Here is a 13,135-nt window from a genome sequence, read left to right as displayed (position 1 = left end):
CTCTCACTCAGCCTCCCCCCGGCTCCTCCCCCAGCCTTTGTGTCCTTTGTTCAGTGTCCCGGGCAGAGGTGTCACCTGGCCTCCAACCCCACTCCGGGTTCTCGTGTTACATGCTCAGGTACCTCCCTTCCCCAAGGCCGTCCCCGTCCCAGCACAACTCCCCTGCACCCTTCCCAGGTCAGTGCTCCCCACTCCGCATTCACAGAACAGACCCTTTCCCACGGCTGCAGCGGCTGGGCTCTGAAACCAGCTCGCGGCTGCCGGTGACGGGCTGGGGGCTCCAAGGACCGCGGGGGCGTCTCTCACTCTGACTGATGCTGCCCTGGGAGCCGCCTGCTCCCTGGCCCAGAGAAGATGACAGGTGGGAGCAGCACAGGCTGCTGGTGCTGGGCCGGCTCAGCGAGGCGCTGGGAGCGCAGTCCCAGCAGGGAAGCTGGCTGGCTGGCTGGCTCTCTCCCTCTCTCTCTCTGTCTCTGTCTCTCTCACACACACACACACACGGTGGCTTTGGCGCCTTGTGAGCACAAGTTCCCGTGAGCCGCTGTCACGCAAAGCCCCCTCTGGGTGTGACAGCCTGTGCGTCATGGCAATACAGCCGCCGAGGGGTCGGTCACATGCTCCGGGGCATGCAGGGGACGTGAGCGGCCCAGTGCCATGTCTCCGAGCCGCTGCCCGGCCCCTGCGCGGATACTCACACAGGCCCTGTGCACAGTAACTAATTAACCATTAGCTGAGACATTAAACTGCAGCCCTGGCCACCCATGCTCGTGACAGAGCCCGAGGGAACTGGGCCGAACATCAGTGCTGCCCTCCTCTCCCTTCTGCTGGTCAGCGGAAGCCCCTGGCTGCCGCTGGAGCCAGCACCGAGGGGCTGCCCACTTCGCCGGCAGAGGCAGCTGTCGCGTGGCCCAGGGCAGGACCGGAGTGACTCCTGCTGGTGTACGGGGGCTGTCTCCTGGGCACAAGGGCCTATGCAGAGTTCGGGGACACCTGGAGCTGCCTCAAAACCCATGTCCTGACCCTGAGTCGCTAAAGCACCCTGGGAGGCCGGGAGAACAGAGGCCCCCAAGCTCCCCTCACTGGGCTAGAGCCTTGGGCACGTCCCCCTCTGGCTCCATTCTCTGCTAACAACCCCCCTCTGCCGGGGAGAGGTTCTCCAGGCCCTGGGGACCTTGTCGCCTGCCCCTCCTGCATGCTCCTGGCGGAGAGGGGGGTCCCAGCCCTGCCCACGGCCGCCAGAGGAGGCTCCCCTGCGTTATGGACCGGCACAGTCACTGGGAGGAACCTAGTTATCCACCCCAAGGTGATGGGTTGGGGCTGGTGCCCAGGGTCATGCGCTGGGGCCCTGCTTGCTTGGCTACTCAGAGCAGGAGGGACCTGAGCAGGGGGACTGGCTCTGCTGCATCAGGGGCCCGGCTTCCTCTCACAAGCCCCCTACGCAGTGGGAGAGAGAGAAACCAGCACAGACATCAGCGGACTGGCCCGAGGCCATGCACAGAGCCTGTGGCGGAGCTACCACTGGCTAGCAGGCGCTCTGAGCTCTCAGCCGAGCCCCGACCAGCCCCTGCAGAGCGAGGTGTGACCAGCTGGCAGGAGGGGCTGGTGCCCCAGGGACAGGTTTTACTGGGCTGTCTGCTCGGCTGACAGGGAGGGGCTGGACTCTGACCAGGCTGCAGCGTCAGGCTAGCTGGGGGCCAGGGGCTGGAGCAGCAGGCACCGAGTGGGGCGGGGGCTCTCATCCCCAATCCCCCTAGTCTCTGTTGGCTCCCCCAGGCCGCCGTCACAGCCGCCCAGCTGAGCTGTGCATTGCAGGGCTCTGGTGCCCTGCGGCCCTCGCTGTGCAGGGACAGTTACCCGACCCCCTGCAGAGCGCAGGCTGCAACGCTGCCCTGCACGGCGCAGTACTCGGCACAGAGCACAGTGAATTTGGTGCCAGCACGTGGCCGTTCTCCTGGCCGGCTTGGGGCTCGCTGACGTGCCTGGCAGTGCCTGCTGGTCCCCACTTACCTAAATAATGTGTCACCTGCAGCCTTTGCCACCTCTGCTCTCCCTCTCCCCCCCCCCGACCCCCGACCCCTTTCAGGTTTATAAACATCTGAACCAACACAGGCCTCGGGCAGAGCCTGCAGCCCCAGCCCGTGAACAAGGAAATGGCAGACGTTTGCCACTGAATGAATGAAGTCCCTATTAAAACCCTAGGGCTATATAAATACCCAAACAGCTTGTTGCGCAGGCAGTGCTGGCACATTAATGGGTTATTAGCACATCTGGTGCCCTGCTGGCAGCACAGGCTGGAGCGTGTGCAGTTCATTGTTCACCCTGAAATAGCAGCGCGGAAACGTGGCTAATGCAGCCGTTCAGAAAGGCGTTTGCATTTCCATGTCGTCGGCTCTTGGCACAGGGCAGGGGTCTGACCCAGGAGAAGAAAATAAACCACTTACAGCCCAGCCAGGCCTCGCCAGCGGAGCAGGGCGGAACGGTTCCAACCCAACCTCGTTCTCTTGGACAATGCTGGTTGCTGAGCCTGCCAGCCCCGGGGGGAGCCCTGGCAAGAGGGGGTTGGGGGGGGGTCAAGCAGTCCCCTCGCTCTGCAGCAGCAGTTCTGGGAGCCCCAGCTGGAGCCAGGGCTCTTGTGGCTGCTAGGAGCTGCCAGGGTGGGAGGGAGTGTGTGCCTCAGTTTCCCCTATGTGCTGCATGGGTAACTAGGTGTGGGGGGGTTGGTTGCTTTGTGCAGAGAGCCAAGTGTGGGGTCAGGAATGAGGGGTTTGGGGTGCAGGAGGGGGGGCTCTGGGCTGGCTCAGGGGTTGGGATGTGGGAAGGGGTGAGGGGTCTGGACTGGGGGTGCAGCCTCTGGGCTGGGGCCAGGAATGAGGGGTTTGGGGTGCAGGAGGGGGCTCCGGGGTGGGGGGGGCCGAGGGGTTTGGCGTGTGGGAGCAGGCTCTGGGCTGAGGCGGGTGTCAGGGTGAGGTAGGGGGAACAGGCTCTGGGGTGGGGCCAGAAATGAGGGGTTCAGGGTGCAGGAGGGGGCTCTGAGCTGGAGGGGTGGAGCCAAGGGGTTTGGCATGTGGGAGGGGGCTCTGGGCTGAGGCAGGGGGTCAGGGTGAGGTAGGGGGAACAGGCTCTGGGGTGGGGCCAGGAATGAGGGGTTTGGGGTGCAGGAGGGGGCTCCGGGGTGGGGTGGGGCCGAGGGGTTTGGCATGTGGGAGCAGGCTCTGGGCTGAGGCGGGGGTCAGGGTGAGGAAGGGGGAACAGGCTCTGGGGTGGGGCCAGGAATGAGGGGTTTGGGTGCAGGAGGGGGCTCCGGGGTGGGGGCCGAGGGGTTTGGCGTGTGGGAGCGGGCTCTGGGCTGAGGTGGGGGTCAGGGTGAGGTAGGGGGAACTGGCTCTGGGCTGGGGCCAGGAATGAGGGGTTAGGGGTGCAGGAGGGGGCTCCGGTGTGGTGGCCGAGGGGTTTGGCGTGTGGGAGCGGGCTCTGGGCTGAGGCGGGGGTCAGGGTGAGGTAGGGGGACCGGGCTCTGGGGTGGGGCCAGGAATGAGGGGTTCAGGGTGCAGGAGGGGGCTCTGAGCTGGAGGGGTGGGGCCAAGGGGTTTGGCGTGTGGGAGCGGGCTCTGGGCTGAGGTGGGGGTCAGGGTGAGGTAGGGGGAACTGGCTCTGGGCTGGGGCCAGGAATGAGGGGTTAGGGGTGCAGGAGGGGGCTCCGGGGTGGGGGCCGGGGGGTTGGGCGTGTGGGAGCGGGCTCTGGGCTGAGGCGGGGGTCAGGGTGAGGTAGGGGGACCGGGCTCTGGGGTGGGGCCAGGAATGAGGGGTTCAGGGTGCAGGAGGGGGCTCTGAGCTGGAGGGGTGGGGCCAAGGGGTTTGGCGTGTGGGAGCGGGCTCTGGGCTGAGGTGGGGGTCAGGGTGAGGTAGGGGGAACAGGCTCTGGGCTGGGGCCAGGAATGAGGGTTTGGGTGCAGGAGGGGGCTCCGGGGTGGGGCCGAGGGGTGTGGCGTGTGGGAGCGGGCTCTGGGCTGAGGCGGGGGTCAGGGTGAGGTAGGGGACCGGCTCTGGGGGGGCCTGGACTGAGGGGTTCAGGGGGCTGGAGGGGGCTCTGAGCTGGAGGGGTGGGGCCAAGGGGTTTGGCGTGTGGGAGCGGGCTCTGGGCTGAGGTGGGGGTCAGGGTGAGGTAGGGGGAACAGGCTCTGGGGTGGGGCCAGGAATGAGGGGTTTGGGTGCAGGAGGGGGCTCCGGGGTGGGGGCCGAGGGGTTTGGCGTGTGGGAGCGGGCTCTGGGCTGAGGCGGGGGTCAGGGTGAGGTAGGGGGAACTGGCTCTGGGCTGGGGCCAGGAATGAGGGGTTTGGGTGCAGGAGGGGGCTCCGGGGTGGGGGCCGAGGGGTTTGGCGTGTGGGAGCGGGCTCTGGGCTGAGGCGGGGGTCAGGGTGAGGTAGGGGGACCGGGCTCTGGGGTGGGGCCAGGAATGAGGGGTTCAGGGTGCAGGAGGGGGCTCCGGGGTGGGGGGGGGCCGAGGGGTTTGGCGTGTGGGAGCGGGCTCTGGGCTGAGGCGGGGGTCAGGGTGAGGTAGGGGGACCGGGCTCTGGGGTGGGGCCAGGAATGAGGGGTTCAGGGTGCAGGAGGGGGCTCTGAGCTGGAGGGGTGGGGCCAAGGGGTTTGGCGTGTGGGAGCGGGCTCTGGGCTGAGGCGGGGGTCAGGGTGAGGTAGGGGGACCGGGCTCTGGGGTGGGGCCAGGAATGAGGGGTTTGGGTGCAGGAGGGGGCTCCGGGGTGGGGGGCCAAGGGGTTTGGCGTGTGGGAGCGGGCTCTGGGCTGAGGTGGGGGTCAGGGTGAGGTAGGGGGACCGGGCTCTGGGCTGGGGCCAGGAATGAGGGGTTTGGGTGCAGGAGGGGGCTCCAGGATGGGGCAGGGGATTGGAGTGTGTGGGGGCTAAGGGCTCTGGGGCGGTGTAAGTCTGGCACGGCCCACGAGTGCACCCGCTCTGAGCGCCTGCCGGGGACGGTGCCGGCCCGGCCCCCAGCCCAGTACCCCTGAGCTTGGCTAAGGCCTCTGCTGCAGAGCTCCCTGGGCGGCTTGGCCCAGTGGTTTCACTGCAGGAACCAGGGGCCTGAGTCCTGCTCAGCCCCGCCAGGGCCCGCTGCCCTTCCCACTAGCGGCTCGTCAGTGCCCGTGTTTGCTCCCCGCTGGCCCAGGTCCGTACCCGCTGTGATCCCTGCACCCCCCGCCTCCCTTCGCTGAGCTCGCAGCCTGCGCGGGTCACACGGCTCGCGGGCGGGCAGCGGGCCCAGCCCTGGGCGTCGCGGCAGCCGCGCCAGCTTCCCAGCATCCCGGTTCAAACGAGGCCCCCGGCACTGGGTGCTGTATTCCGGGAGCAGGCGCTGGGCGGGGGGGCTGCCCCCCCCCAGCCAGACTGACCCCAGCTCGGCGCTCAGCTTCCAATACGCGTCCCTGCAGTGGGGTGTCTACGCCGCACGGGGGCAAAGCGCTGCAAGGGGCCTGAGCCCTCAGTTATCCCCCCCCCCGCCGCTTGCCCCTGGGTGGCCAGGCCTGAGTGAGAAAACCCCACGCTGGGGAGGGGCTGTGTGGAGCACAAGGGGCTGCTGGGAGGGACCAGAGCATCTGCCCAGGTGAGGAGGACGCCCAGGGAGGTGGCAGCGAGGAGTCAGGTGAATTACCCTGGACTGGAATCAGCGCAGAGGCCAGGCCGGGCTCCCCTACCTGTCCCAGGGAAGGTGGCGTGAAGCTCCTGAGAAGGGGATATGGACCGGAGGGAGCCCTGCGAGAGCAGGATATGGACCGGAGGGAGCCCTGCGAGAGGAGGGTATGGACTGGTGGGAGCCCTGAGACAGGAGGGTATGGACTGGTGGGAGCCCTGTGAGAGCAGGATATGGACCAGTGGGAGCCCTGCGAGAGGAGGGTGTGGACTGATGGGAGCCCTGTGAGAGCAGGATATGGACCGGTGGGAGCCCTGCGAGAGCAGGATATGGACCGGAGGGAGCCCTGCGAAAGCGGGATATGGACTGGAGGGAGCCCTGCGAGAGCAGGATATGGACCGGAGGGAGCCCTGCGAAAGCGGGATATGGACTGGAGGGAGCCCTGCGAGAGCGGGATATGGACCGGAGGGAGCCCTGCGAGAGGGGGGTATGGACCTGAGGGAGCCCTGCGAGAGCAGGATATGGACCGGAGGGAGCCCTGCGAAAGCGGGATATGGACCGGAGGGAGCCCTGCGAGAGGGGGGTATGGACCAGAGGGAGCCCTGCGAGAGGGGGATATGGACCGGAGGGAGCCCTGCGAGAGGAGGGTATGGACCGGAGGGAGCCCTGCGAGAGGGGGGTATGGACCAGAGGGAGCCCTGCGAGAGTGGGATATGGACCGGAGGGAGCCCTGCGAAAGCGGGATATGGACCGGAGGGATCCTGCGAGAGCGGGATATGGACCGGAGGGAGCCCTGCGAGAGGAGGGTATGGACCAGAGGGAGCCCTGCGGGAGCGGGATATGGACCGGAGGGAGCCCTGCGAGAGGAGGGTATGGACCAGAGGGAGCCCTGCGAGAGGGGGATATGGACCGGAGGGAGCCCTGCGAAAGCGGGATATGGACTGGAGGGAGCCCTGCGAGAGGGGGATATGGACCGGAGGGAGCCCTGCGAGAGGGGGATATGGACCGGAGGGAGCCCTGCGGGAGCGGGATATGGACTGGAGGGAGCCCTGCAAGAGCGGGATATGGACCGGAGGGAGCCCTGCGGGAGCGGGATATGGACCGGAGGGAGCCCTGCGAGAGGAGGGTATGGACCAGAGGGAGCCCTGCGAGAGGGGGATATGGACCGGAGGGAGCCCTGCGAAAGCGGGATATGGACTGGAGGGAGCCCTGCGAGAGGGGGATATGGACCGGAGGGAGCCCTGCGAGAGGGGGATATGGACCGGAGGGAGCCCTGCGGGAGCGGGATATGGACTGGAGGGAGCCCTGCAAGAGCAGGATATGGACCAGAGGGAGCCCTGCGGGAGCGGGATATGGACCGGAGGGAGCCCTGCGAAAGCGGGATATGGACTGGAGGGAGCCCTGCGAGAGGGGGATATGGACCGGAGGGAGCCCTGCGAGAGGGGGATATGGACCGGAGGGAGCCCTGCGGGAGCGGGATATGGACTGGAGGGAGCCCTGCAAGAGCAGGATATGGACCGGAGGGAGCCCTGCGGGAGCGGGATATGGACCGGAGGGAGCCCTGCGAGAGGAGGGTATGGACCCGAGGGAGCCCTGCGAGAGGGGGATATGGACCGGAGGGAGCCCTGCGAAAGCGGGATATGGACCGGAGGGAGCCCTGCGGGAGCGGGATATGGACTGGAGGGAGCCCTGCAAGAGCAGGATATGGACCAGAGGGAGCCCTGCGGGAGCGGGATATGGACCGGAGGGAGCCCTGCGAGAGGGGGATATGGACTGGAGGGAGCCCTGCGAGAGGAGGGTATGGACTGGTGGGAGCCCTGCGAGAGGGGGATATGGACCGGAGGGAGCCCTGCGAGAGGGGGGTATGGACCGGAGGGAGCCCTGCGAGAGCGGGATATGGACCGGAGGGAGCCCTGCGAGAGCGGGATATGGACCGGAGGGAGCCCTGCGAGAGGGGGATATGGACCGGAGGGAGCCCTGCGAGAGCGGGATATGGACCGGAGGGAGCCCTGCGGGAGCGGGATATGGACCGGAGGGAGCCCTGCGAGAGGGGGATATGGACCGGAGGGAGCCCTGCGACAGCGGGATATGGACCGGAGGGATCCTGCGAGAGCGGGATATGGACCGGAGGGAGCCCTGCGAGAGGAGGGTATGGACCGGAGGGAGCCCTGCGAGAGGAGGGTATGGACCGGAGGGAGCCCTGCAAGAGGGGGATATGGACCGGAGGGAGCCCTGCGAGAGGGGGATATGGACCGGAGGGAGCCCTGCGAGAGGAGGGTATGGACCGGAGGGAGCCCTGCGAGAGGGGGATATGGACCGGAGGGAGCCCTGCGAGAGCGGGATATGGACCGGAGGGAGCCCTGCGGGAGCGGGATATGGACCGGAGGGAGCCCTGCGAGAGGGGGATATGGACCGGAGGGAGCCCTGCGAGAGGAGGGTATGGACCGGAGGGAGCCCTGCGAGAGGGGGAGTATCGACCACTGGGCCCAGATGGGGGGGGCAGACCAGACGGAGGGACCAGACGGTTGTTTTGCTGGACTTTGGTGCCCCAGGAGCGGTGGGACCGAACATGGCTGCCGGCTGAGCGCCGAGACGAGGCGGAACGTCATGGGACCGTCAGCAGGAGGCGCTAGAGGAGACGTGCTCTGGTGTCCCCATCCCCCAGGCCTGCTCTGGTGACTCTTCTCTGAGTGGGGTGTGGGCCTCGCTGAGGGCCACCTGGGGAGCGTGTCCATGTCAGATGCTTCAAACCTTCCTCCTGCCCCAGCGCTGCCGCTCGCCTGGACTGTGGGTCTCCCCTGGCCCGACCCAGCCCCACGGGACTCGGGGGCTCCCTGCACTGTCGCTGCGCCGTCTGTCCCTGGCACTGCCGGCCTGCTCTGCCTGAGCCCGCTGGGGGGGGCACCCCATGGCCCCCAGAGAGGTTCCTATGGGCACCCTCTTCTGCAGGGTGAAGCTTTGTCCAATGTGCTCCACCGGGGGCAGCAGCGTCTCGCCAGTGCCCAGAGCCGGCGAATTCAGTGAGTCCCATTGCACCAGAGGGGTCTTCCCGGTGCCCCCCACCCAGTGCCAGGCCAGCCACAGTCACATGGGGGGCTGCTGCCCGGTGCCCCCCGGCCGGTGCCAGCCCAGCCGCAGTCACACTCCCAGAGGGGCCCACAGCCCCAGTGCTGGCAGGAGCCGGGCACTCAGCCACGCTGAGAATAAGGCCCAGCAAACGGCCAGGCGCGCTGGGAGATGCTGGGCTCCGCACCTGGCGCTGGGGGGGATCTGTGCAGCACCCGCCTCATCAGAGCTTCCTGGTGTCCACAAGGCTGAGGGTGCCCAGAGCAGCAGCCCTGGTGCTAACGGGCCAGAACACGGGCTCACGGCGGCAGAGCCTGGATCCTGGTGCCCGGCCCCAGCCTGCCCCTCCTGGGACCCCCGAGGCGGCTGTGGATGGTGCAGGTTGATTGCGGCTCACACCCCATCTTCCCCCCTGCCCTGCCCTGCCCTGCCCCTGGGGGCGCGTTCCTCCCAGGCTGCTCTGAGCCCTGGGTCCCCAGACCACGAGGTGGGGGGCCCAGACAGGCCTCCCCCCTCCCGCCCCCTTGGGCACTTGAGCTGCTGTTCACTGGTCCCTGAAGCCGTGCTCAGGGCCGCCGGGTGCAGAGGGTCCCTGGGCCAGCGTTTGCGGCAGTGCCCCTCGCTGGAGGGTCCCGGCCGCCCGCTCGGGGTCATGGCTCCAGCTGTGCCCCCTGTGCCAGCCACGTCCCCGCCTGTGGAGCTGGAGCAGAGTCCTGCTCACTGGCTGCCCCCTGCAGCCGGCCCTGGGGTGAGTGTTCTAGCCCCGGGCTCACCCCCGGCCTGCCTGCCCGTGGCAAGGAGCAGGGTGTGTCCGAACCCAGGAGCCGAGCCCTCCCCAGCCAGCGCCCCCATGACAGGGCTCAGCGCCTTGCCCCGGGGACAAGGCTGGATTGAGCACCCAGCCCCGCCCCACGGCCCAAAATAAAACAGCTCCCGGCCCAGCTGCACCTGAGCTGCTGAATCAATATTGACTGGCTAAGAATAGCCCCTGCACCCGCCGGGCCGCCTTCCGTGCTTCCTGCCCGGCCCAGTGCACGGGGCTGCACGGCCTGGCCCTGGGCCCCACGGCCCTTCCCCCAGCCAGCGAGGGGCACGGTGCCCGCGCCGGGTCACGCCAGCAGTGCAGTCGCTGGGAGGCGGGAGTTTTCCTTTAGAGTCCAGTGCTGCTCCCGCAGCTCTCGGCGCAGGCTGCCAGCCCCCCGTGGCAACAGCCCCCCTTGGAACGTGCCAGCCCAGGTCCCGGAGCTTCACTGGAGTGAGGAAACCCCAGCCAGCCGTGGGCTCCGTGCCATGGACACAGGGGGCTGCCGAGAGAGATGCAAGCGCGCGAGCGAGTGGCACAGCTAGGTGAGAACCCAGGAGTCCTGCCCCCCACCCCTCAACACACTAAACCCCTCTCCCCTCCCAGAGCCAGGGAGAGAACCCAGGAGTCCTGCCCCCCCCCCCGCAACACACTAAACCCCTCTCCCCTCCCAGAGCCAGGGAGAGAACCCAGGAGTCCTGCCCCCCCCCCGCAACACACTAAACCCCTCTCCCCTCCCAGAGCCAGGGAGAGAACCCAGGAGTCCTGCCCCCCCCCAACACACTAATCCCCTCTCCCCTCCCAGAGCCAGGGAGAGAACCCAGGAGTCCTGCCCCCCCCAACACACTAATCCCCTCTCCCCTCCCAGAGCCAGGGAGAGAACCCAGGAGTCCTGCCCCCCCCCCAACCCCCTTATCCCCTCTCCCCTCCCAGAGCCTGTGAGAGAACCCAGGAGTCCTGCCCCCCCCAACACACTAATCCCCTCTCCCCTCCCAGAGCCAGGGAGAGAACCCAGGAGTCCTGCGCCCCCCCCCGCAACACACTAAACCCCTCTCCCCTCCCAGAGCCAGGGAGAGAACCCAGGAGTCCTGCCCCCCCCCCCCGCAACACAATCCCCTCTCCCCTCCCAGAGCCTGGGTTTTAACCCCGGTGTCCTGCCCCCCCCCCGCAACACAATCCCCTCTCCCCTCCCAGAGCCAGGGAGAGAACCCAGGAGTCCTTCCCCTCCCCCCCCCCCCCGCAACACACTAATCCCCTCTCCCCTCCCAAAGCCAGGGAGAGAACCCAGGAGTCCTGCCCCCCCCCGCAACACACTAAACCCCTCTCCCCTCCCAGAGCCAGGGAGAGAACCCAGGAGTCCTGCCCCCCCCCCCACACACTAAACCCCTCTCCCCTCCCAGAGCCAGGGAGAGAACCCAGGAGTCCTGCCCCCCCCCCCCCACACAATCCCCTCTCCCCTCCCAGAGCCAGGGAGAGAACCCTGGCGTCCCGCCCCCCCCCCCAACACACTAATCCCCTCTCCCCTCCCAGAGCCAGGGAGAGAACCCAGGAGTCCTGCGCCCCCCCCGCAACACACTAAACCCCTCTCCCCTCCCAGAGCCAGGGAGAGAACCCAGGAGTCCTGCCCCCCCCCCCCCGCAACACACTAAACCCCTCTCCCCTCCCAGAGCCAGGGAGAGAACCCAGGAGTCCTGCCCCCCCCAACACACTAATCCCCTCTCCCCTCCCAGAGCCAGGGAGAGAACCCAGGAGTCCTGCCCCCCCCCCCGCAACACATTAAACCCCTCTCCCCTCCCAGAGCCAGGGAGAGAACCCAGGAGTCCTGCCCCCCCCCCAGCAACACAATCCCCTCTCCCCTCCCAAAGCCAGGGAGAGAACCCAGGAGTCCTGCCCCCCCCCGCAACACAATCCCCTCTCCCCTCCCAGAGCCAGGGAGAGAACCCAGGAGTCCTGCCCCCCCCCGCAACACACTAAACCCCTCTCCCCTCCCAGAGCCAGGGAGAGAACCCAGGAGTCCTGCCCCCCCCCGCAACACAATCCCCTCTCCCCTCCCAGAGCCAGGGAGAGAACCCAGGAGTCCTTCCCCTCCCCCCCCCCCCCCCCAACACACTAATCCCCTCTCCCCTCCCAAAGCCAGGGAGAGAACCCAGGAGTCCTGCCCCCCCCCCGCAACACACTAAACCCCTCTCCCCTCCCAGAGCCAGGGAGAGAACCCAGGAGTCCTGGCTCCCAGCCCCACCCCTCCCCTCCCCCAATCTACTAGCCCCCATTCTCTTCCCAGAGCCAGGCACAGCAGCGCTCTCTAGAGCCCTCTTACACCCCTCCCCCCACTGAGCTGCCCTTGCCAAAATCTCCCCCCTCCCCCACGCCTTTGCTGGCAGCTCCGGGCCCCCCACTCCTGCTCTCCTGCCCCAGCCTGTCACATCACATCGTGCAGCTGGTGCCTGCTCCACCCCGTGTCACCGCCCACAGCTGGGCAGAGCGGGTACCAAGCACCCCAGACGGGGGCTGTGTGCGCCCCTTGTCCAGGTGCAGGGCAGATTATCCCCTGAGCAGCTGGCACTCGGCCTGTCCCCGCCCAGCTGTACAGCACGTGCCAAGCACTCCGCCGGGCGCTGCCAGCTCTGCCCGTGGGCCCTGCACCTGCCGCCTGGCCCCAGGGCTCTCGCTCTGCTCCCGGCCACCTTAGGCCCCAGAATGGGCTGCAGGGCGCAGCCCAGAGCAAAGGCACAAACGCCCTCTGCCCCAACCAGCAACCAGGCAGGCCTGCGCCAGCCCCTGGGCACCCACCGCACACGCCTCCATCCTGTCCCCAGCAGTGACACTGACCGGGGCCAGGGGTCCCTGGGCAGGGGCAGTGTGGGGAGCCCCTGGCCCTGCGCGGACTGTGCAGGAGGCTTTGCTGCTCTTTCATCTCTGCGGGGAGTCAGCAGGAGCCCAGGGCCAGCTCGCTCCCTGTCCAGGGCTCAGAGCTGGGGGACCGGGGGGGGCTGCTGCTGCTCCCCCCACACACCCGGGATGTGGTGACGAGCTCACCAGCTATTCTGGGCCCTGTGTTTCCTGGCTCCTCCCGATGGGAACCTGCTCCTTAAATGCCAAACAAACAGCCCGTGGCCACTGGCACATTCCTGCAAGGCTCTGCTCTGGGCACGCAGCTTCCTGTTTATCCCCGTCCCGCGTGTGGGCACCGCAGCCCTGGGGGAGGTGGGGGGGAGCTTGGGCAGCTGCCCTTGGGCACCGGAGACGCCATCCCAACTCCTGTTCTGGCAGCGAGTGCAGCTGGGGACAGATTCAGGGGTACAGCAGTCAGGAGAGACCCAGGCTCGGGGTAGCAGGGGGCTGCGGGTCAGGGCTGAGGGGCACCGATAGGGCAGAGCTGGGGAGGCAGGACTGGGATAGCAGGGGGCTGCGGGTCAGGGCTGAGGGGCACCACAGGGCAGAGCTGGGGGGACCCCAGAGCTGGGACAGCAGGGGGCTGCGGGTCAGGGCTGAGGGGCACCACAGGGCAGAACTGGGGGGACTCCAGGACTGGGATAGCAGGGGGCTGCGGGTCAGGGCTGAGGGGCACCACAGGGCAGAGCTGGGGGGACCCCAGAGCTGGGACAGCAGGGGGCTGCGGGTCAGGG

The 13,135-nt window shown here is 68.0% G+C and overlaps 1 protein-coding gene across 1 annotated transcript; it reads left to right on the top strand.

Annotated features, from left to right (window-relative positions):
• Positions 1 to 5,874: 5,874 nt before the first annotated feature.
• On the top strand, positions 5,875 to 8,274 carry LOC123374550 (collagen alpha-1(I) chain-like). The gene has a single exon (XM_045024618.1). It carries the CDS (start codon positions 5,875 to 5,877, stop codon positions 8,272 to 8,274), a length of 2,400 nt encoding a protein of 799 aa, XP_044880553.1.
• Positions 8,275 to 13,135: the final 4,861 nt, after the last annotated feature.

The sequence above is a fragment of the Mauremys mutica genome, chromosome 7 (assembly GCF_020497125.1).
Source record: "Mauremys mutica isolate MM-2020 ecotype Southern chromosome 7, ASM2049712v1, whole genome shotgun sequence".
Lineage (NCBI taxonomy): Eukaryota > Metazoa > Chordata > Testudines > Geoemydidae > Mauremys > Mauremys mutica.
Note: the sequence above shows the minus strand (reverse complement) of the source record. Positions and strands in the feature narration are given on the sequence as shown.

What these genes read in the sequence shown, in the direction of transcription:
- LOC123374550 (XM_045024618.1), top strand. Translation starts at nt 5,875, where the DNA reads ATGGACCAGTGGGAGCCCTGCGAGAGGAGGGTGTGGACTGATGGGAGC.